This window comes from Hyla sarda, chromosome 3 (genome assembly GCF_029499605.1).
Source record: "Hyla sarda isolate aHylSar1 chromosome 3, aHylSar1.hap1, whole genome shotgun sequence".
Classification (NCBI taxonomy): Eukaryota; Metazoa; Chordata; class Amphibia; order Anura; family Hylidae; genus Hyla; species Hyla sarda.
In genome coordinates this window covers 297,405,073-297,429,877 of record NC_079191.1, presented here as the reverse complement: position 1 = coordinate 297,429,877, position 24,805 = coordinate 297,405,073, and the positions used below count along the sequence as shown (strand labels likewise).

Sequence of the window (24,805 nt, the reverse complement as noted above, 5' to 3'; positions counted from 1 at the left end):
GTTTTTTCGTGACATATTTAACTTTATGTTAGCGGTAAAATTTTGTCGATACTCGTATAATTTCTTGGTGAAAAATTCCAAAATTTTATGAAAAAATTGAAAATTTTGCATTTTTTTTTACTTTGAAGCTCCCTGCTTATAAGGAAAATAAATATTCCAAATAAATTATATATTGATTCACATACACAATATGTCTACTTTATATTTGCATCATAAAGTTGACATGTTTTTACTTTTGAAAGACATCAGAGGGCTTCAAAGTTCAGCAGCAATTTTCCAATTTTTCACAAAATTTTCAAAATCAGATTTTTTCAGGGACCAGTTAGGTTTTGAAGTGGATTTGAGGGGCCTTCTTATTAGAAATACCCCATAAATGACACAATTATAAAAACTGCACCCCTAAAAGTATTCAAAATGACATTCAAAAGGTTTGTTAACCCTTTTGGTGTTTCACAGGAATAGCAGCAAGTTGAAGGAGAGAATTCTAAATCTTCATTTTTTATACTCTCATGTTCTTGTAAACCCAGTTTTTGCATTTTTACAGGGGGTAAAAAGAGAGAAATTTTCTTAAAATTTGTAACCCAATTTCTCTCGAGTAAGGAAATACCTCATATGTATGTAAAGTGTTCGGCGGGCACAGTAGAGGGCTCAGAAGGGAAGGAGCGACAGTGGAATTTTGAAGAGTGAGTTTTTCTGAAATGGTTTTTGGGGGGCATTTCACATTTGGGAAGCCCCTATGGTGCCAGGACAGCAAAAAAAAAACACATGGCATACTATTTTGGAAACACCCCTTAAGGAACGTAACAAGGGGTCCAGTGAGCCTTAACACCCCACAGGTGTTTGACGACTTTACGTTAAAGTTGGATGTGTACATTTTTTTTCCACTAAAATGCTAGTTTTCCCAAAAAATTTACATTTTTACAAGGAGTAATAGGAGAAAATGCCCCCCAAAATTTGTAATCGCATCTTTTGAGTATGGAGGTACTCCATAAGTTGACCTGAAGTGCACTACGGGCGAACTACAATGCTCAGAAGAGAAGGAGTCCTATTTGGCTTTTTGAGAGCAAATTTTGCTCGGGGAGCATGTCGCATTTAGGAAGCCCCTAAAGTGCCAGGACAGCAAAAAAAAACAAAAACACATGGCATACCATTTTGGAAACTAGACCCCTTGAGGAACGTAACAAGGAATAAAGTGAGCCTTAATACCCCACAGGGGTTTCACGACTTTTGCATATGTAAAAAAATATTTTTTTTTTCCACTAAAATGTGTTTCCCCCCAAATTTCAAATTTTTGCAAGGGTTAATAGCAGAAAATACCCCCCAAAATTTTTAACCCCATCTCTTCTGAGTATGGTGGTACCCCATAAGTGGACGTCAAATGTACTGCAGGAGTGCTACACTGCTCATTTGCAAATTTTGCTGAAATGCGGGGGGGGGGGGGGGGGGGGGCGCGGCATGTCGCATTTACTGCCAGAAAAGCACTGACGTAGTGAGTAAACAAAGGACAAAGGAAAGGATTGGCTAACGGACATGACAAGGATTCCATAAACAGGGCTGACCTCAGGGCAAGACTCTGAGTGGAGTCAGAGCCCATCAATCAAAAGGGCCGATCCAATGAGCTGCCTGCAATTTGACAAATGCAGCTCATTGGTTGTTTAACACATCCTGCTGTCTATCAGTGACGTTACAAACGCAGGTTATAAGTACGACCGACATCGCATCCATGCTCAGTTGCCCGCTACCTCTTGATAACGCTACGTCGTAGCGAAACATGTTGAGGGGGGCAGAGTGGATATTTTAATTATGACAGCGCTGCTGCTCCTATGCATTAACCCTGTATGACCTGCAGGCATACAGGATAGTCCATTCATAAACAAGAAATTTACAATTTTAGGGACAAGTCCCCAAGGACTGCCCTAAACTAGAGACTACTTAACTAAATTATTAAAACTTAACTTTTATTACAACCACTTAATTATAAATTGTGCTTTTGGTACCATAGTGAAAAAATGTTAAGTCCGGTCATCCACTGTGTGACTACAAAATAGGTCAAAATTGCCCATATGCCTTGTGATCAGTGTCACAGTGGGAAAGTCTAGTTCGACCAGACAGTGTCGCCACCGCTGACTAGAGAAATTCCCACCCTATTCAAGTATTACTTTTGTGTCACTAGGATGCCGTTTTATAAAAACATTATAGCCCCTCCTGCTAACGTTTCGCCAGCGTACCCTGGCTTTTTCAAAGAAGTGAGGACAGGTATACCATGCATCAATCGTCCTTTTATATGATAGGTAATTAACTTCTATGCGCATCATTTCCTGTGCGCTCGCACCATTCGGTTCCACATCATAACTTTGCGTCAATATCCCCCAATCATATTGATTGTTTACATAAACATGCTACTATTTAGCCAATCCATCAACAAACTTGCCTGTAATGTCATCCGCCAACGCTCCAATGGCCCTATCAGCGCCCGCTACGTTATCCTTCACGACTCCATCGTATCTGCCCGCAGCCGATCATGTGCCTGATCAGCTGACGGTCAGACATACCCACTGTCACGGCCGCTATTTGTCTCGCGCGTGCGCGTTGTTAGTCCCACAGCGCTTCTTAGTACTGCGCATGTGGTGGGACTTAGTCTATGCCGCAGCATAGTTATACACTGCGCATGTCTAAGGGCACTATCTGATATACTCATAAATACTGATAATCAAAATGTATCAAGGTAAGTATTAAGGACAGACTAGTGGCACTTTTAGATGACAAATAAAGGTCTATTTCTTATATTATAATGTAAAGATGTTAATCAGGTAAATCTTAAAGGTCAATCATTGGTTCTTAAAACTGGTCCATTCGATATAAACATATGTATAAAAGTGTGATAAACCCATATGGATATAAGTCAATACCCATTGAAAATAGTGCAGTTAGTGCAAACATTTATTTAAAGAATACAATAAATCCAACTAATTATAAACCATATAATAGCTCATATGGTGCATTTTAAAATATAAAATAGTGAATACAGATCCCATAAACCTAAATACCAATGGCCCGTTATATAAAACAAACCAAAGTCATATGTGTTAATACTCATACTTAATAGACCAATGACTGACACAGTTCACTTCTAAGGCCATATATTTGCAGCTGCTACAGTTCAATTCATATGTACTAATATTAATAATTTATAGACCGAACCAAAAGGAAAAGATCCCTGTAGGTCCCATTGCTCATATATATCTTTTTCCAAAGTAAGATGCAAATATCTTCATGGCCTACTTGACAACCAACACATTATTACTGGTGTACTAGCTTCTTCATTTCATACTTAGATCAGATGGTGAAACCGATCGACCAAATTGACGATATATAGTCCAACACCGATGAGTGCCTGAAATAGGCAGTACCCCTAACTATAAATATTGCATGGTATACTCTAAAATCACTATGGAGATTTGGTAATCAATTAGCCATCTAAGAATGCGGAATAAGAGAAACCTTCATTGAGGCCACTCGGATTTAAAGACTTCAGCCGGTAAATCCACCGTGCCTCCTCTCTTAGCAGGACATGATCAATATTGCCCTTCCTTTCGTTCAGGACCATTTTCTTTAGACCCCAAAATTTTATTGCAAATTTTTGTGTAGAATGTATTGATCTCATATGTACTGATAGAGGTGTCTCTGTCTCAGTCCTTATTGTGCTCACATGTTTGCTAATTCTCTTTCGGAATTCCTGTGTGGTTTTGCCTACATAAAGCTTCATACACGGACACTGCGCAATATAGATGATGTTCTTTGTACTACAATTTATGAACTCATTGATCTTGTATGTCTTATGGTCCACTGGATTGACAAAGCTTTTCTTCTTACACATAAATCTGCAATTGGTACAATGCCCACATGCATAGCTGCCTGTTGGTGGATCCGGTAACCAAGTTGATGATTCCGGTGATTTAGCCATGCCTTTCTGATGGCTGTGGACCAAAATGTCCTTCAGATTGGGGCCCCTACGGTATGTGGTGCTTGGATGAGGACTCAACCTATCTCTCAGATCCATATCTGACAGTAAAATATGCCAATGGGACTCCAAAATCTTGTAGGCAAAACCACACAGGAATTCCGAAAGAGAATTAGCAAACATGTGAGCACAATAAGGACTGAGACAGAGACACCTCTATCAGTACATATGAGATCAATACATTCTACACAAAAATTTGCAATAAAATTTTGGGGTCTAAAGAAAATGGTCCTGAACGAAAGGAAGGGCAATATTGATCAGGTCCTGCTAAGAGAGGAGGCACGGTGGATTTACCGGCTGAAGTCTTTAAATCCGAGTGGCCTCAATGAAGGTTTCTCTTATTCCGCATTCTTAGATGGCTAATTGATTACCAAATCTCCATAGTGATTTTAGAGTATACGATGCAATATTTATAGTTAGGGGTACTGCCTATTTCAGGCACTCATCGGTGTTGGACTATATATCGTCAATTTGGTCGATCGGTTTCACCATCTGATCTAAGTATGAAATGAAGAAGCTAGTACACCAGTAATAATGTGTTGGTTGTCAAGTAGGCCATGAAGATATTTGCATCTTACTTTGGAAAAAGATATATATGAGCAATGGGACCTACAGGGATCTTTTCCTTTTGGTTCGGTCTATAAAGTATTAATATTAGTACATATGAATTGACCTGTAGCAGCTGCAAATATATGGCCTTAGAAGTGAACTGTGTCAGTCATTGGTCTATTAAGTATGAGTATTAACACATATGACTTTGGTTTGTTTTATATAACGGGCCATTGGTATTTAGGTTTATGGGATCTGTATTCACTATTTTATATTTTAAAATGCACCATATGAGCTATTATATGGTTTATAATTAGTTGGATTTATTGTATTCTTTAAATGTTTGCACTAACTGCACTATTTTCAATGGGTATTGACTTATATCCATATGGGTTTATCACACTTTTATACATATGTTTATATCGAATGGACCAGTTTTAAGAACCAATGATTGACCTTTAAGATTTAACTGATTAACATCTTCACATTATAATATAAGAAATAGACCTTTATTTGTCATCTAAAAGTGCCACTAGTCTGTCCTTAATACTTACCTTGATACATTTTGATTATCAGTATTTATGAGTATATCAGATAGTGCCCTTAGACATGCGCAGTGTATAACTATGCTGCGGCATAGACTAAGTCCCACCACATGCGCAGTACTAAGAAGCGCTGTGGGACTAACAACGCGCACGCGCGAGACAAATAGCGGCCGTGACAGTGGGTATGTCTGACCGTCAGCTGATCAGGCACATGATCGGCTGCGGGCAGATACGATGGAGTCATGAAGGATAACGTAGCGGGCGCTGATAGGGCCATTGGAGCGTTGGCGGATGACATCACAGGCAAGTTTGTTGATGGATTGGCTAAATAGTAGCATGTTTATGTAAACAATCAATATGATTGGGGGATATTGACGCAAAGTTATGATGTGGAACCGAATGGTGCGAGCGCACAGGAAATGATGCGCATAGAAGTTAATTACCTATCATATAAAAGGACGATTGATGCATAGTATACCTGTCCTCACTTCTTTGAAAAAGCCAGGGTACGCTGGCGAAACGTTAGCAGGAGGGGCTATAATGTTTTTATAAAACGGCATCCTAGTGACACAAAAGTAATACTTGAATAGGGTGGGAATTTCTCTAGTCAGCGGTGGCGACACTGTCTGGTCGAACTAGACTTTCCCACTGTGACACAGGTCAAAATTGCCCATATGCCTTGTGATCAATTTTGTAGTCACACAGTGGATGACCGGACTTTTTAAAATTTTTTCACTATGGTACCAAAAGCACAATTTATAATTAAGTGGTTGTAATAAAAGTTAAGTTTTAATAATTTAGTTAAGTAGTCTCTAGTTTAGGGCAGTCCTTGGGGACTTGTCCCTAAAATTGAAATTTTCAGTGTTTTGCCCTGAGACACTTAGGAGTATTTGATTGGTTTTCATAAACAAGAAGCATAAAACTAGCAGAGAAGTCTGCATTGAGAACTTAACATTTAAAAGAGCAAATGGAGCAAACAGCGCTGTTTGATTTTAATATAAAAGTGTGTAGTAACTAATAAAGCTTATGGGATTTTTAACTCACAATTAAGTAGTATATGGAAAATTAGGGTTCTTTTGGATTCCCAAAAGGGAATCTATTGGAAATAAGCAAACAAAATTAACCCTCCATATACTGGTCTATACCAGGTATGGTGAATGTGAATAGAGGTTAACTCCCTCTTGTGAACAGACCAGGCAATATTGGCAACAAAAGTGATGGCAGGCTTTTTATCTGGGAAATTGAATCCAGATTCTTTCATCACTCAAGCGCAGCATGTTTTTTCGGCCAATGAGTTGCCACTAAATCAAATTGACATAAATTCCGCCTTCCGCAATCTTCAAAAAACATACAAAAAATATTTACGTTCCTGGTGGGAGATTGCAAGTCTGGAGACTTACTTGCAACAAAAAAATAGTGTATAGGGGACTTAGGATAAACATCACCCCCAACTCACATCAAGATGATTTAGAGTTTATCAGAGGTTGGCAACAACTCTTAACAGAAAACTCACTTCGTATGTTAGACTATTTAGTCACATACGAAAAAAGGATTTTTAGTGAGGTTACCAAGCAATTGGAAGAACAATAATCGCAAACAGAATTCAACAATCTAGAACAACAACTTCAAAAGCATATTGAGAGCTTTCAATCTGAATTGAAAGAACGCAAGCATCGAAAATACGTAAGGGATAAAAAAGACTTTGACTCAGGTCTGATATATATAAAAAGAGGCACAGAAAACGCTTACAATCAGCATAACAAATATACTGATATATCAGAATCAGAAATCTCAGAGTCTGATGATCAATTAGGTGGTAAGGGTGCCAATTACAGTACCGGGAGATACAAAGCAAAAAACAAACAAAAATACAGCTATAAGAGACCAAACAAGAATCAGACTAACAAAGGTCAAGGACCTGGGGGTCAACAGTACAATCAGTATAATCAACAAAAAAATACCCCTAATCAATACAACTATACGAATCCTAATTACCAACAGCAGCAGACATGGGTACATAACCCAGGACCTCAGACAATAGTACAACCTATTGGAAATTTGCAGGACTCCTCCTTGGCACCCTATTCCTCCATACCACCAGTAACAGTAACATCTCAGACCCAACAGACCCAACAATTGGCAGTGGTTACTCACCCACATATACAACCTGGAGGAGGAATAAATCAACCACAACCCCATTTTTTTAGGAGGAGGTATCCAACTGAGAGACAGGGAAAAATGGGGATACCTACAAAATCCAATACATCCCAGACCCACTTAGGGATAAATGGAGAAATGCAGATATGTAACCTTTCAGAAATACAGCTAACATCAGACCAGGAGTCAATTCTACGGAAGGGGTTATCTTTTACTCCTTCCCCTAACTTTAACCCTTTCATATGGGTTAAAGATATCAACCTCTTTGCGAGAAAGCTTGCCTTGCATAAAGTACATAAAAACAACTCAGACAATTGGAGTGAAAACAGAAGGAGAGATGAACAAGTGATAACTGACCTTACGGATCTTCTGGATGAGAATGAGACGGGAATCCGATCAGCGGTACTTCCACCTTTCTCTACCCTAAAACCTGAATTCAAAACAACACCAACATTTAATCAATTTAACAATATAGACACCTTTTGTTAAAATGGTATGTTCGGAAATTGAAAAGATAACACCCAGTAGATATAATAGTAATCTCACTAAAAAAGCTCACTAAAAAAGCTCAAAAAATCAAGCTCTTCAAGAACTAGAGAAAAATGACCAAATAGTCATTAAGCCCTCCGATAAGGGGGGCAACATAGTAATAATGACGAGAGATGACTATAAAAATATGGTGTTAAGACTGTTAGAAGACCAAAGTACCTATAAGAGGCTAGACTCAAACCCCACAAACAGTTATGTTGCAGAGTTAAAAAACACCCTGGTGGATGGAAAATCAAAGGGCATGATTACAGAAGATGAATACAAGGTAATGATGAATGAAAAACCCACATTGGCAACGTTTTATGCGTTGCCAAACATTCACAAACAAAAGGATCCGATACCAGGATGCCCGATAGTATCGGGAAATGACAATCTAACAGAAGGGATAAGCCTATATGTAGATCAAATGTTATCACCATTTGTGGCTTCGCTGCCCTCATATATAAAGGATACCAGAGACGCTGTCTCCAGGCTCGAAGAGATCACATTCCCATCTGGCACACAGATTGCGAGCCTCGATGTTGAGGTCTTATACACAAATATTGAACACAATCTGGGAATAAAAGCAGTGGAACACTTCCTCACCACTAGAGGCACACAGTTCACTGATCACAACAAATTCGTTATCACTCTTCTTCACTTATTACTAGCACATAATTTTTTCACATTTGATGGTCACTTTTATTTACAGCACAAAGGCACAGCAATGGGCACAGCATGTGCACCTAATTTAGCAAATGTAGTGTTAGGGTGGTGGGAGGACACGATAGTTTTTTCAGATGAGCACGGTGAATTCACTAAGCACATTTTATTTTGGGGGCGTTATATAGATGATGTTCTGTTATTTTGGGATGGCACCACCACCTTATTTCACAAGTTTGTACAAAGTCTCAACAACAATCAGATTGGTATGCACTTCACATCAGAAATTCAGTCTCACTCATTATGTTTTTTGGATCTAGAGATCTCCTTAGAGCCTGGTGGCAGCATCCAGACAAAAGTGTACACAAAAACCACATCCACCAATAGTTTCCTCAATTGGAAAAGTTTCCATCCGAGAACTCTGAAAAATGGTATACCCATAGGCCAGTACCTCAGAGCTAAACGTAACAGATTAAATGAAGTTGCTTTCTTTGAGGAGAGCAAACTCCTTTACCATCAATTTATAGCCAGGGGCTACCCCAAAAAGATCCTGCATCGTGCTTTTGCGAGAGCTACAGACACCCCAAGGGTGGATCTATTGAGACCAAAAAGAATTGATGAACAATCACGAATAGTGAGATGTATAGGAACCTTCGATCAAAGTAACAAGCAGGTCTTAGAGATTCTCAAAAAATACTGGCCGATCCTCTTAGAGGATAATGACCTTAAGGAGGTACTTACCGCGGGTCCAAGTGTGACCTATCGCAGAGGCAGAAATGTGAGAGAGTGTCTGGAACACAGTCACTATAAAGAAGAGAAAACGGAAACAATGTGGTTAAAATCAAAAGTAAAAGGATCTTATCCATGTGGAGGATGCAACTTCTGCAAATTCATGCCAAAAAAAAAGGAATTTGTTAACGTCACAGATGGACATAAATATGAAATAAGAGAATTTATCATCTGTCAGACGACCGGAGTAGTTTATATAGTGGAATGCGGATGCCCTAAGATGTACGTAGGGAAGACTACACAACAGCTGAGAAGGAGAATTTCCAAACACCTTAGTACAATTAGAACGGGTGTTGATACCCCTCTAGCTAGACACATCCGTGAGGTACATAGGGGAGATATGTCAAATCTAAAGTTTTGGGGTTTTCTTAAACCCCGTCTGAGACCGAGAGGAGGAAATCTAGACAAAAAATTGAGAGGAGGCTACATGGGCTAAAAACCCTCAGTCCATTTGGACTTAATGAAGGGTTTACTTTTTCCGCCTTCCTCTAAAACTGCCTGCCTATCATTCAATCAACATATTATATCTATATCAATTTTTCACAAATTTAATACTAGTCTACACAAGAGCAGATGTCGAGTCGTGAGCAGAAAAAGGATATGAACGATTTATGAAGCAGGTTGTCCCTATATCAATCTAGTACAGGCTCTGCTAGATCTAAAAATTAAGTGCCCTGTAATCTTAAAAATCATAATGACTACCTAATCCTAATACCATTTAATAATGCCTAAATAATAAAATAGAGATCCTTTGAGCATGATATATGTATTAAAAAATATGGTTTTAGCCGATTTAATACTTACCTATGGGGAAAATATAATGGAGTGTGGTGTTCCCATTTGGAGGGTGTGGAGGGTTCGAGGAACAGGTTCATCTAAACAAGAAATGAAAAAGAGACAAAAGACATAAAAAATGATGGCAAATGATTGATATTTTTACATAATTGATATTTTTTTTATGAGTTTTTTGGGCAATTTAATGGTTTTATGGGGTTAAAATTTGGAATGTACTCTGGACTTGGTACATTGGGGTCAAATTATGGAAAATTAAAATAAAAAGGGAAAATTTAGTACCGCATGGAAGTGTGATACTCCCTGAAGCAGTTTTTAATGCAGATGCCCGGATGACCAGGGCACGTGTCACATTGATAGGTTTTGTCCTTCCGAATCCCCCTCCTGTTACACACACTGCTTTTTTTCTGGGATCATCCCTTCTTTCCAGGGGGATTTCATCTGGAAAGTGTTGGCCTGGGACGATCCTGGCACCTATAACTTCAGTTCCTTGGGAAGTCCGGCCTGCTTTTTCCCGGTCAGCAAAGATCAGGACCTTTAGGACTTCTTCTTGGAACTGAAGGTATCTCCCTGTGTTGCCAGCAGGGCTGTGGAGTCGATAGATAAATGTTCCGACTCCGGAGTTTTCTGTACTTCCGACTCCGACTCCTCTGTATTAATATGCGAATGTATTTTATACATTCCTTGAAGGAAAGAAAGGTAACATACATGTCGTTACTACAGGACTACTGGTTGGGAAGCCAACAGTCTACTGTATTGAACAGTTTGTGTGCTGATCTGCTGCTGAAGATAGGGCAGTGGGAGGATCCAGAAAGGGGCATTTATTATAAAACATGATTTCCCTAGTAGAATCCCACAGTCATGTTTAAAGGGGTACTCCGCCCCTAGACATCTCATCCCCTATCCAAAGGATAGGGCATAAGATATCAGATCACGGGTCCCGCTGCTGGGGACCCCCGGGATCGCCGCTGCGGAACCGCGCTTTCATTACTACTCGGAGAGAGTTCACTCTGTACGTAATGATGGGCGATACAGGGGACGGAGCAGCGTGACGTCATGGCTCCGCCCCTTGTGACATCACGGCCCGCACCCTTAATGCAAGTCTATGGCAGGGGGCGTGATGACCCCACGCCCCTTCCCTAGACTTGTATTGAGGGGGCGGGCCGTGACATCATGAGGGGCGGAGCCATGATGTAACGATGCTCCGGCCCCTGTATCGCCCGTCATTACACAAAGAGCGAACTCGCTCTGTGCAGTAATGATAGCGCGGTGCCACAGCGGCGATCCCGGGGGTCCCCAGCAGCGGGACCCTGGCGATCTGACATCTTATCCCCTATCCTTTGGATAGGGGATAAGATGTCTAGGGGCGGAGTACCCCTTTAAGCTAACAATCGAGTTTACAAGTTTTTATAGCCTTAGCTGAATGGCAGCAGTTTTTCCAATGGTTTACAGTTTCAGTCTTGAACTATTGACCCTCCATTCCCTTCACTTATACAAGTTTCTCTAGTCCTGCAAAAAACATATTTACTTAATCCCTTATCAGTGAGAGGCTAGGTTACCCATGGGTTCCCTGTAACAGCAGAACACAACACTATGATAAGTATTGCCGCTCCTAATTGTGCGTTGTGTGTCATATAGTGAAGCACATGAAAAGCATGCTTCTTCACGGTCACTTAACGTGTTCGTTTTGCGGTTACATGAGGCACTTCATGCATTGATCTTTTTTCTTACAGTAGAGAATTCATTAATTATAACTTTTTGTGAATTGGGACATTTAAACTTGCTTTTTATTTTATTTTTTTTAATTCCAATCTAAATTTAGTAGGAGTCGGAGTCGGTGCATTGTTTGCCGACTCCGACTCCAGGTACCCAATATTTCGCCCGACTCAGACTCCTCGACTCTGACTCCGACTCCACATCCCTGGTTGCCAGCGTTCTGGTACAGTACAAAAGACAACAATCACTGATATATAGATAAATATTAGCTAGCTCTAGACTACCAAATCAGAAATAACAATAGCTAAATTTTAAACCTTTTATTACAAAAAATTCTGTTACAGAATAACGTACACAAATCCCCATAAAAACAGTAGATATCAATTAATTCACAAAGTGCAATAGTAATAGGGACAATCCCCCGTAATACATGCCTCACCCGACGCGTTTCCCCCTAATTCAATGAAAGAACATACGGTTCATCAGGGATATACAAGCAATTAAAGTGGTCGCTTTAGGACAAAAATGCACTTACACATAATAAGTACATATAGAACATATACATAGTAATGCACAGAAAAGGCTCGGCTCTGCTAGTTATCGATGAGAACTGCCGTGACGTGTTTTCAAACCTTCATTATTGTTCCAAAATATTCATGAACAAGTATGTCCCTTTAGATAGCCGACCTCACAGATATATAGAGGATAAACTCAAGACAATATGTTCTCCAGAGATGTCACTGTTGTAGTATAATTATACATGGATATGGGTAGAGCTATCCAGCTAAGAGCCAAAACTGGGGAACAGGACTATCATTAGTTGTACAAAAATGCCCGAGAAGCAAAAGACAATTCAAATACTCTATCACTCCTCCTTGGTTAAGAATTCCACCATCTAGGCCTTATATCCAAGAGTCAGAGATAATCCTTTAGCATAGACAGATAGCCGCAAACAGTCCCAACCAGCTGCACTCTAGGGGCACTCTCCTCCACAACAGGTCCCACTTATCCTAGCGACCACCAATGCACATGACCACCGCTCCTGATGATGAGGGATGTGGTCTCATCATCAGGAGCGGTGGTCATGTGCATTGGTGGTCGCTAGGATAAGTGGGACCTGTTGTGGAGGAGAGTGCCCCTAGAGTGCAGCTGGTTGGGACTGTTTGCGGCTATCTGTCTATGCTAAAGGATTATCTCTGACTCTTGGATATAAGGCCTAGATGGTGGAATTCTTAACCAAGGAGGAGTGATAGAGTATTTGAATTGTCTTTTGCTTCTCGGGCATTTTTGTACAACTAATGATAGTCCTGTTCCCCAGTTTTGGCTCTTAGCTGGATAGCTCTACCCATATCCATGTATAATTATACTACAACAGTGACATCTCTGGAGAACATATTGTCTTGAGTTTATCCTCTATATATCTGTGAGGTCGGCTATCTAAAGGGACATACTTGTTCATGAATATTTTGGAACAATAATGAAGGTTTGAAAACACGTCACGGCAGTTCTCATCGATAACTAGCAGAGCCGAGCCTTTTCTGTGCATTACTATGTATATGTTCTATATGTACTTATTATGTGTAGGTGCATTTTTGCCCTAAAGTGACCACTTTAATTGCTTGTATACCCCTGATGAACCGTATGTTCTTTCATTGAATTACGGGGAAACGCGTTTAAAATTTAGCTATTGTTATTCCTGATTTGGTAGTACAGTACAAAAGAGTTGTACATGGCAACCTGTACCAAGTAGACCGCAACTTTCTTGTACCATACACGTGTTTTCCACATGGCGTTATATGGCTTCAGGATTTGATCAGAAAGATCAACTCCCCCCATATACTGATTGTAGTCCAGAATACAATCAGGCTTGAGGACCGTTGTTGTGGTACCTCGCACAGGGACAGGTGAGCTGCCGTTACCATGAATAGTGGTCAGCATAAGGACATCCCTCTTATCCTTATACTTGACCAGCAACTGGTTTTCATGGGTAAGGGCACGGGACTCACCCTTGGGCATAGGTGTCTGAACAAAATTTAGAGGGAGGCCTCTCTGATTCTTCCGTACGGTCCCACAAGCGAACGTCGATCTGGCGGCAAGGGATGGGAAGAGAGTGATGCTGGCATAAAAGTTGTCCACATACACGTGGTAACCCTTATCCAGCAATGGGTACATAAGGTCCCAAAGGATTTTCCCGCTAACACCCAGAGTGGGGAACAATCTGGGGGTTCAATACGGGAATCTCGTCCCTCATACACCCTGAACCTGAGTGTACCCGGAGGAACTCTCACAAAGTTTATATAGCTTCACGCCATATCGCGCCCGCTTTGAGGGAATATACTGGCGGAAGATGAGTCTCCCCTTAAAACTGATGAGAGACTCATCTACAGAGAGCTCCCTAAGCTGTACATAGGCCTCCAAAAATTTGGCCCCAAAGTGATCGATGACCGGCCTCACATTGTAAAGCCGGTCATAGGTGGGATCACTTCGGGGTGGACATGCCGCATTATCTGCATTATGCGGGCATTTCCGAATGGCCTTGAACTGCTTCTGTGCCATGGCCATACTGTACAGCGGGGTCTGGTATAGGACGTCCCCGCTCCAGTACTGCCTGACACTTGGCTTTTTGACCAGGCCCATGTGCAGCACGAACGGCGTACCATTCATTGGACCTGGCCAAAAAAGAATCAGGGGGGTGGGCGATGAACTGCCTGGCGTACAGATTCGTCTGCTCCACCATGATTGACCAGGCTGTCACTGAAAAAATTACTGCAAAAGTCAAATTCAGTGACAATCCGGATTAGTGTCAATCCGGATTCCGGAGTCGTCAGCAAACTGCGGAATCCGTGGCTGATAACCCTCTGGGGGCCTCCAGACAGGTTCACCGGAAGGGGGCTCCGGTAAAATCGCCTGGGGGGTCGGACTCCTAGTACGAGCGGCATCACCACTCGCACTAGTGCCAGCCACTGGGGCACTTTCATGGGGGGTGCGTGGCCTCGCCTGGCGGCGTCTCCGCCACCGTGCAGGGGGCTCATCATCACTACTAGATGATGAGGAGGACGATGAAGAACACAGGAATGTTGGATCTTTATCTTCCTCACTGACAAATTCGGAGGCAAGAAAAGCGTATGCCTCCGCTACCGAAAATGCCTGGCGAGCCATCGCCTTTTTCTACGGTGGTGGGGGGGGTGTATACTATATATAACGGTGTGTGATTAGAAATCACACACCGTTATATGAACAAAAATAAAAATCTGCGGCCCAAAAAAAATGGGGGGGGGGGGGGGGGGGGGCTAAATGCAGCTCCCTGATCCCTCAGACAGCCCCATTCACCCTTTTTTTCCAGGTCACCTGAGACCTGATTGACCTGGAATAGCTACAAATCAATTCAGACCGGCGATTTGCGGCGAAAACCGATATGGTGGGACCTCAGAACCCGCCAAGGCGATATGCCTGGATGCCTGCTGAACGATATCAGTAGGCATCCCGGTCCCTGCCCGGCGAGCAGCAGGGGCCGAAGAACGCAGGGCGTACCCATACGCCCTGAGTCCTTAAGGACTCGATAACGGGGACGTATGGATACGCCCTGTGTCCTTAAGGACTCAGGGTTTTTCCGTTTTTGCACTTTCGATTTTTCCTCCTTACCTTTTAAAAATCATAACCCTTTTAATTTTCCACCTAAAAATCCATATTATGGCTTATTTTTTGCGTCGCCAATTCTACTTTGCAGTGACATTAGTCATTTTACCCAAAAATGCACGGCGAAACGAAAAAAAAAATCATTGTGCGACAAAATCGAAAAAAAAACGCCATTTTGTAACTTTTGGGGGCTTCCGTTTCTACGCAGTGCATATTTTGGTAAAAATTACACCTTATCATTATTCTGTAGGTCCATACGGTTAAAATGATATCCTACTTATATAGGTTTGATTTTGTCGTACTTCTGGAAAAAATCATAACTACATGCAGGAAAATGTATATGTTTAAAAATGTCATCTTCTGACCCCTATAACTTTTTTATTTTTCCACGTACGGGGCGGTATGAGGACTCATTTTTTGCGCCGTGATCTGAAGTTTTTATTGGTATGATTTTTGTTTTGATCTGACTTTTTGATCACTTTTTATTCATTTTTTAATGTTATAAAAAGTGACCAAAATACGCTTTTTTGGACTTTGGAATTTTTTTGCGCGTACTCCATTGACCGTACGGCTTAATTAATGATATATTTTTTATAGTTCGGACATTTACGCACGCGGCGATACCACATATGTTTATTTATTTTTTTACACTGTTTTATTTTTCTTATGGGAAAAGGGGGGTGATTCAAACTTTTATTAGGGAAGGGGTTAAATGACCTTTATTAACACTTTTTTTTTACTTTTTTTTTGCAGTGTTATAGGTCCCATAGGGACCTATAACACTGCACACACTGATCTCTCATCCTGATCACAGGCGTGTATTAACACGCCTGTGATCAGCATTATCGGCGCTTGACTGCTCCTGCCTGGATCTCAGGCACGGAGCAGTCATTCGTCGATCGGACACCGAGGAGGCAGGTAAGAGCCCTCCCGGTGTCCGATCAGCTGTTCGGGACGCCGCGATTTCACCGTGGCGGTCCCGAACAGCCCGACTGAGCAGCCGGGATACTTTCAGTTTCACTTTAGAAGCGGCGGTCAGCTTTGACCGCCGCTTCTAAAGGGTTAATACCGCACATCGCCGCGATCGGCGATGTGTGGTATTAGCCGCGGGTCCCGGCCGTTGATTAGCGCCGGGACCCACGCGATATGATGCGGGATTGCGGCGTGATCCCGCTTCATATCGCGGGAGCCGGCGCAGGACGTAAATATACGTCCTGCGTCGTTAAGGGGTTAAAGGGGTATTCCAGGCAAAAACTTTTTTTTTTAATATATCAGCTGGCTCTGGAAAGTTAAACAGATTTGTATATTACTTCTATAAAAAAATCTTAATCCTTCCAATAGTTATTAGCTTCTGAAGTTGAGTTGCTGTTTTCTGTCTAACTGCTTTCTGATGACTCACGTCCCGGGAGCTGCCCAGCTCCTATGGGGATATTCTCCCATCATGCAAGGAATATTCTCCCATCATGCACAGCTCCCGTGACGTGACATAATCATTGAGCAGTTAGACAGAAAACTTCAGAAGCTAATAACTATTGGAAGGATTAAGATTTTTTAATAGAAGTAATATACAAATCTGTTTAACTTTCCGGAGCCAGTTGATATATAAAAAAAAGTTTTTGCCTGGAATACCCCTTTAACCCCTTAACGACGCAGGACGTATATTTAAGTCCTGCGCCGGCTCCTGCTATATGAAGCAGGATCGCGCCGCGATCACGCATCATATCGGGTCGGTCCCGGCGCTCATCAACGGCCGGGACCCGCAGCTAATACCACACATCGACGATCGCTGGCCGCCGCTTCTAAAGTGAAAGTGACCCGGCTGCTCAGTCGGGCTGTTCGGGAACGCCGCGGTGAAATCGCGGCATCCCGAACAGCTGACAGGACACTGGGAGGGCCCTTACCTGTCTCCTCGGTGTCCGATCGGCGAATGACTGCTCCGTGCCTGAGATCCAGGCAGGAGCAGTCAAGCGCCGATAACACTGATCACAGGCGTGTTAATACACGCCTGTGATCTGTGTAAAAGATCAGTGTGTGCAGTGTGATAGGTCCCTATGGGACCTATAACACTGCAAAAAAAAAGTAAAAAAAAAGCGTTAATAAAGGTCATTTAACCCCTTCCCTAATAAAACCTTTTCCCATAAAAAAAATAAAACAATGTAAAAAAAAATAAAAATAAACATATGTGGTATCGCCGCGTGCGTAAATGTCCGAACTATAAAAATATATCATTAATTAAACCGTAAGGTCAATGGCGTACGCGCAAAAAAATTCAAAAGTCAAAAAAGCGCATTTTTGGTCACTTTTTATACCATTAAAAAATGAATAAAAAGTGATCAAAAAGTCCGATCAAAACAAAAATCATACCGATAAAAACTTCAGATCACGGCGCAAAAAATGAGTCCTCATACCGCCCTGTACGTGGAAAAATAAAAAAGTTATAGGGGTCAGAAGATAAAATTTTTAAACGTATAAATTTTCCTGCATGTAGTTATGATTTTTTCCAGAAGTGCGACAAAATCAAACCTATATAAGTAGGGTATCATTTTAACCGTATGGACCTACAGAATAATAAACGGAAGATGTCCAGCACCAGGAAGGCAGGTAAAAACTTGTTTGTTGAGGTACAAAAATAACAAACAGCATATCGAGGAGCGTAGAGCCTACGCGTTTCAGGCTAAAGAGCCCTTAGTCTTGCCATGACTAAGGGCTCTTTAGCCTGAAACGCGTAGGCTCTACGCTCCGCAATATGCTGTTTGTTATTTTTGTACCTCAATAAACAAGTTTTTACCTGCCTTCCTGGTGCTGGACATCTTCCGTTTTCTACTGTTTGCACGTGGAAGGGAACGCCACCCTGCCGGTCTGCAGCACAGAAGCCAGGATACGGGGATAGAGCAGTACCTTTGCACTGTTGTCTACAGAATAATAAGGTGTAATTTTTACCGAAATATGCACTGCGTAGAAACGGAAGCCCCCAAAAGTTACAAAATGGCATTTTTTCTTCGATTTTGTTGCACAATGATTTTTTTTTCCGTTTCGCCGTGCATTTTTGGGTAAAATGACTAATGTCACTGCAAAGTAGAATTTGCGACGCAAAAAAAAGCCATAATATGGATTTTTAGGTGGAAAATTTAAAGGGTTATGATTTTTAAAAGGTAAGGAGGAAAAAACGAAAGTGCAAAAATGGAAAAACCCTGAGTCCTTAGGGGGTTATGGGAAAAATGAGCTTTGTCCTTTAAGGGGTTAAAGTAGTTAGAATGACATGAAAAAAGTTTATTAACCCTTTAGGCGTTTAACAGAAATGAAAGCAAAATGGAGGCGGAATTTTAAAATTTCATTTTTTTGCTGATTTTTTTTTATCCATTTTTTTTCTGTAACACAATGACAAAGAAATAAAACTCAAGATTTTTCCCTGAATTCTGACATACTTAGAAATATCACATATGTGGCCTTTGTGTGTTTCTCACACAGGCCTCAGACATGAAGGCATGCTGTGTGGATTTTGGGGCCTCCTTTTAGTTTAGGATATTTTGTTGTCATCATATAAAGTTGCAGAGGCCTTTGGGTGCAAAAATATTTGTGGGAGACAAGTTGACTCTTTCATTGGTACCATTCTGGGGTACATATGACACTGATTGTTTTTTATGTTATTTTTAATGAGGTGGTATACATAAAAAAAAACTATTCTGTGGTTGTTTTTTTTTAATAAAAAACATTTACACCTCTGTACTCCATTGAATTAGGCCTATGTCTGTCAATACTGACAGGCGTAGGATAGCTCAGTCTCTACCTTAGACTGATCTCCTGTTGCCATGGCAACCATCGGCACTCTGCTTTCACTTTTCAGAGCACCGATTAGTGACAGAGGGAGCTCACTCCCTCTGTTAATCTAATAGACATTGTGGTCTTAGTGACTGCAGCGTCTACAGGGTGAAACCAGGCGGCGGTTGGCCGCCTCAGACGGGGCCCCCCCTCATCACTGATCGTTTCACCGTGTGAAGCGACGGAGGAGAGGGGAAAGGAGGATACCCCCACCAGATACCTGCTACTGGTCTGTCTGTACTGAAGGACCTATAGCGGCGATCGCCGACCAGGGACCAGCTGCTTCATTGATCACATCACTTCTCAGAAAATGAAATAAAGGTGATCAAAAAAAGTATTAAAATATGAGTGAAACTTGTGATTGTACAGACCTAAAGAATTAAGATGACACACATGGTGAACTGTGTAAAAAAAAAAAAAAAAGCGCCACTCCTAATGTGCAAAATTACATTTTTTATTCTAATTTCACCTCACAAATTTTTTTTTTTCTAGTTTTGAAGTATATGTTACAGAAAAATTAAGTCAGTACAAAGTACAATTGGTCCCATAAAACTAACCCTCTTATGGGTGTGTAGATGAAAAAATGAGTTATGGCTGTTAAAGGACCAGTGAGGAAAATCAGAAGTGCAAATGAAAATTTGCCCGGTCCTTAAGGTGGTTTAGGTGCTGCAGGACAACGCTTGATGCAGCCTCCCTTATGAAATAACTTGTGTGGACCTCATCCCCTGAAAATCATGAGTCCCAGATTCACAAGTTTATGGGCAGCTCAGGAATAAAAGATACAGATATTGACTTTTTTTTTTGGGTGTCAAACATATAAATTTAATGAAGGGAATTAGACATGCGGAAAAACTGAAAATGCAAATAAGTATACAAAAGGTCATAAATCTGAGCGAAGAATCTACTCAGCATTACCAGAAGGTGGACGTGTCATGATTATGGTTTTTTGCAATATATTACCTACCTACACCCCCTACTATAATTACATATGCTATAAGGCCTATGGAAGCAGGACATCCCTGGCCAATATACTTTGTCAGAACTCTTTATAGTATCAGATCTGACGGCCATCAGATTCTCAGATAACATGACGTTATGAAGTCTGGTGATGACCATTGATAAGGTCAGATTAAAGGCAACATGAATAAAAAAATAAATAAAAAAATATATTGAAATAAGGATCTCCTAATACTTTTGATTTTATTTAAAAGTATTAGCAGACCAAAACATTAAACCTTTCTCAAAGATCATTTGTGCATTCATTCATTCCCAACAATTTGGCCATGTAATTGCGCCTCGTACATTGTCGATCAGCACTAAAAAAAATAAGCAGCTATCTGCCTCTAAAAGGTCCCTTTGTCTGTCCTATAGTCCTGGTGATGTTATTATTAGGATGTAGACATAGGCATACTTAGTATGTATGATCTGTACACATATTTAACTTGTTATTTTTGGAGCTGTTCATCTAATTTTCTGTTTTTGCTAAAAAAAAATAGTCTTCAAAGCTAAAGTAGGCTATGTTCTTCAGTGGTTCAAAAAGGAATTGGCACAAATAGGCTTACATGAAATTAAAACACATCTGCCTTTTAACTCTCAATTACAGTAAACCCAATAAAGATGAAGTTCTAAAAGAAGCAAAAAGCAAATTAGATGACATTCGGGAGAAAATAAAACGCCTAGCAAGAGAGTTAATAAATGAAGATATGTATCAATATCACCGAGCTTTTACAATTGGTAAGTATATTAATTTACATGTTTGCATTTGAAGTTAAAGTGGCCCTGTCACAATATTTACCCCCACAAACTGATGTCATGGCCAGATAGGTGAAACAATACTTATTCTGAATTTGTAATTCTTATCTTCTGTTCTAAAATGCCCACCCACCTCATAAATATTCCTAGACCCTGGGCATATGAGAATGTAGCGGACGGAGGCAGTGAAACTACATATACTGGCTCCCGCCTCCATTGTGCAGGGGATATTAGCCTTGATCTCCAAAACTGGACCACTGATCAGGATGAGTTATACCTCCAGGTTTGCCTGCATTATAACCCTGTTGATTTGGTTTAGTGCAGGGTAATAAGGTTAAACCTGTGGTGAAATCAGGACATGTGGTCAAATCAGATTTTTTAGTATGTAAAAATAGGTTCGGAGGGGCTGATCACATACCTGTTCACGGTATGTTGGATAATGAGGGAACCCCAGGGAGGGTGGCAGCAGCTGGTATGTGTTAGGGATTGACCGATATTGATTTTTTAGGGCCGATATCGATAATCTGTGAACTTTGAGGCCGATTGCCAATAACTTATACCGATGTTCCAGTATCAGTTATCGGCTATTTCTCCCCCCTGATATAAGTTATTGGCTGTTTCTTCCCCACAATCATAATAAAAATATTAACACTAACCACAAAAAGATCAACAATAATTAAGAATACAGACCTCAGAAGCCATCACACCCCAAAACTTATCAGAAACCTCCTTTTACTATTCATCACAGTACACATTCTGCCAAAACTCTATGTATTTCAGTTCCCACTACCAAACACAATAATAAACACCATCTTGCTGTATCCAGTACCACTACTCCGTATAAAGGCACTATTGCTAATCCCACCAGAACCACTTCATCTAATAATGCCTTTGTTAATAATGCCAATTCGATCAGAACCAGTCCATCCTACAATGCCTCTGCTGACAATACAAACCCTCCTGGTATACCACATCATCCCAACAATAATTCATTTACCCCTGTGAATAAACTGCCCAATACCCGTACTATCACTATAGCTGCAGATATTCATCCCATTCCACATTCATATACACATACGATACTCCATGAATAACAATCCCTTTCTCTACCACCACATATACCGGAAGAGCTGCTGCAATATTTTGACCAGAAACCTTCTTTACCATCCCTCCCTACAGGCAGATTTGATTCAATAGAGGTTAGCAATACCTCCTTTGAAGATTCTCTCATCCCTTTACATGGGACCATTTCCCCCACCACATCTACACACACCCAGTCACTCATTCCCCCTGAACCATACTTCACTCCTTTGACCGAACACACTACAGCCACCCTATCCAAATCCCCACCATTTCCAGGTTCCTTCTGTGACAATGTGTCTTTTTTAGGACTTCCTTCCAATGCAACACCCCCCCCCCCCCCCCCCCCGCCCTTACTGCTTACATGCCCCAAAATTTCTATCCAGGGGAGACAGTCCAGATGGCAGCTCCGCTAAGTCAAGAAAGAAAAACAAGACAGGATGCAGAGGAGGGACCCACAAAAGATCACAAGCGAAAAAACTAAAGAAAATCACGATTCCTCTCTAATAAATGCTAATAATCTCAATACAATTAAAATATTTAATTTATCTAAACATCCCCTCACTGAAATCGAAACTAGTGTCCTTGAAAAAGGACTCACATTTTTGTCCCACCAGTAGGTCTAACAGTTTTGATCTATTTACGGATATTAACTCATTTATCCATAAATTAACTTTTCAACAGCATTTTAACATACTTGCCAATCCCAAAAAAGAATTAAACGAGAGGAACAGTAACACTACAGATAAAGAAGATGTTTATTCTCGACCCACCACCTATTCCCTCTAATTTAAAACCCAAATCAGACTTCTATCCAGTCCACCACAAAGGCAGCTTTATTGATACATTTTCTGATGCTGTTATGTCCTATTTGGAAGGTCTATGTTCATCCAAAACCAAATATCCACATAGGCTCACTCAGTCTCAAAAAACAGCCATCAAAACCCTGGCTAACGATAATAATCTAATTATAAAGGCAGCCGACAAAGGAGGAGGGATTGTCCTGCTAGACAGAGAGGATTATATCCTTGAGGCTAAACGCCTTTTGTCAGACAAAAAATATTATATTCCCTTAGAATTTAATTCCACGGCTAAATATACTACAGCTCTTAAGGAATTACTGCAGGATGGCTTCCAAAATTGAGTTATCAACAAGAAGGAATTATAATATTTATCTGTAACTGAACCCAATACACCCCTGTTTTATTATTTCCCCAAAGTTCATAAAAATACTGAACATCCCCCTGGTCGCCCTATTATCTCGGGCATTACTTCTCTCACCTCCAATCTGTCTGAATATATTGATATTATTTTACAGCGTTATGTCCTTTCGTTACTGTCATATACTAGAGATAAATCACATTTCATTAAAACCATACTCACCATTCCCTAGCAACCTGACTATCTATTCCTCACTATGGATGTGACCTCATTATACACCATTATTGAACATGAGTCCGCAGTGTCACACTTTCTGGAACTAGACACTAACATGCCCCATACACAACGTAAATTTATTTTGGAAGGGATTTAATTTATCCTACATCACAATTATTTTGAATTTAATGGCCGCATCTACAGAAAAGAATGCGGTGCCGCTATGGGCTCGTGTTTTGTACCAAGTTCAGCAAATCTTTTTATGTTTTTTTTATGAAAAACTATCTATTTATTCGTATCCTCTTTTTAACAAATGCATCTCATACAATAGATATATTGATGATGTTTTTATTGTATGGGGAGGGACAAAGGATGAACTAGAGACCTTTGTTAAAAAAAACAACAAAAAAAAACTCAACACCAACATTTGTAATCTGGAATTCACCAGTAATATATTTTTAAATGATGCAGAGTTTTTAGATGTTGTGGTGTCACACAATAAACATAACCAATTAGTTTTTTTACGTTTTTTTAAACGTGTTCATAGCAATAGTTATTTGGACAAGTGCACACTATGAGAAGTGGCTTTTAAATATTCCGTTTGGACAATTTGCACTAAAAAAGAAGCCTATCTGGAACAGAGTAATACTTTGGTTTCAAGGTTTAAAAAGAAAGGTTACACTAAATCTTTGGTTACAAACGCTAGACAAAAAGCCGCTGCATTAGACCAACAAACTTGCTTATTACCGAAAGGAGAAAATAACTCATCAAAAAATATTTATGACAATTTTTGGAGCAATTTTATTACCAATTTTAGTTCTGATCACAAGAAAATCAGACAAATACTATCTAAACATTGGGACACTTTAATGCTAGATCCCTACCTAAGAGACGTAATCCCCTCTAAACCGCACATCACTTTTCGCAAATCCAAATCTCTTAAAAACATGCTAGCCCCCAGAAAATTTAAACAAGTGATTAAACAAAATGCAAATCCTTTTTCCTTTTTGCTTGTCCCTTTAGGCTCTTTTAACCCCTTAATGACCACGGACGTAAATGTGCATCCTGGTTTGGTGGATCTTCGCGCACCAGGATGTACATTTATGTCCTGTGTATGACCGCAAGCATCAGAACTGTGCTCACATCATACACTGCAGGTTCCGGCTGCTAGCAGCAGTCAGGCACCCGCCGGTAATGGCCAACATCCGCGATCACGTGGATGTCCGCCATTAACCCCTCAGATGCTGTGATTAATACAGATCACGGCATCTGCGGGAGTGCGGTACTTTCAATGGATGATCGGATCGCCCGCAGCACTGCCGCGGCGATTCGATCATCCAGCATGGCGGCTGGCGGTCCCCTCACCTGGCTCTGGCCGTCT

General features: G+C 40.7%; 1 protein-coding gene across 5 annotated transcripts in view; it reads left to right on the top strand.

Annotated features, from left to right (window-relative positions):
* TSNAX (translin associated factor X) overlaps positions 1-24,805 on the top strand; it is a 278,657-nt gene that overhangs the window by 134,862 nt on the left and 118,990 nt on the right. For all 5 annotated transcript variants that reach the window (XR_008891422.1, XM_056566931.1, XM_056566929.1 and 2 more), the window contains exon 4: positions 20,819-20,949. Coding sequence is in view for 4 of the 5 variants with exons in the window: in XM_056566931.1 (XP_056422906.1) it covers positions 20,819-20,949 (131 nt within the window). In the remaining variant the exon portion in view is untranslated. The remainder of the gene's footprint in view (positions 1-20,818; positions 20,950-24,805) is intronic.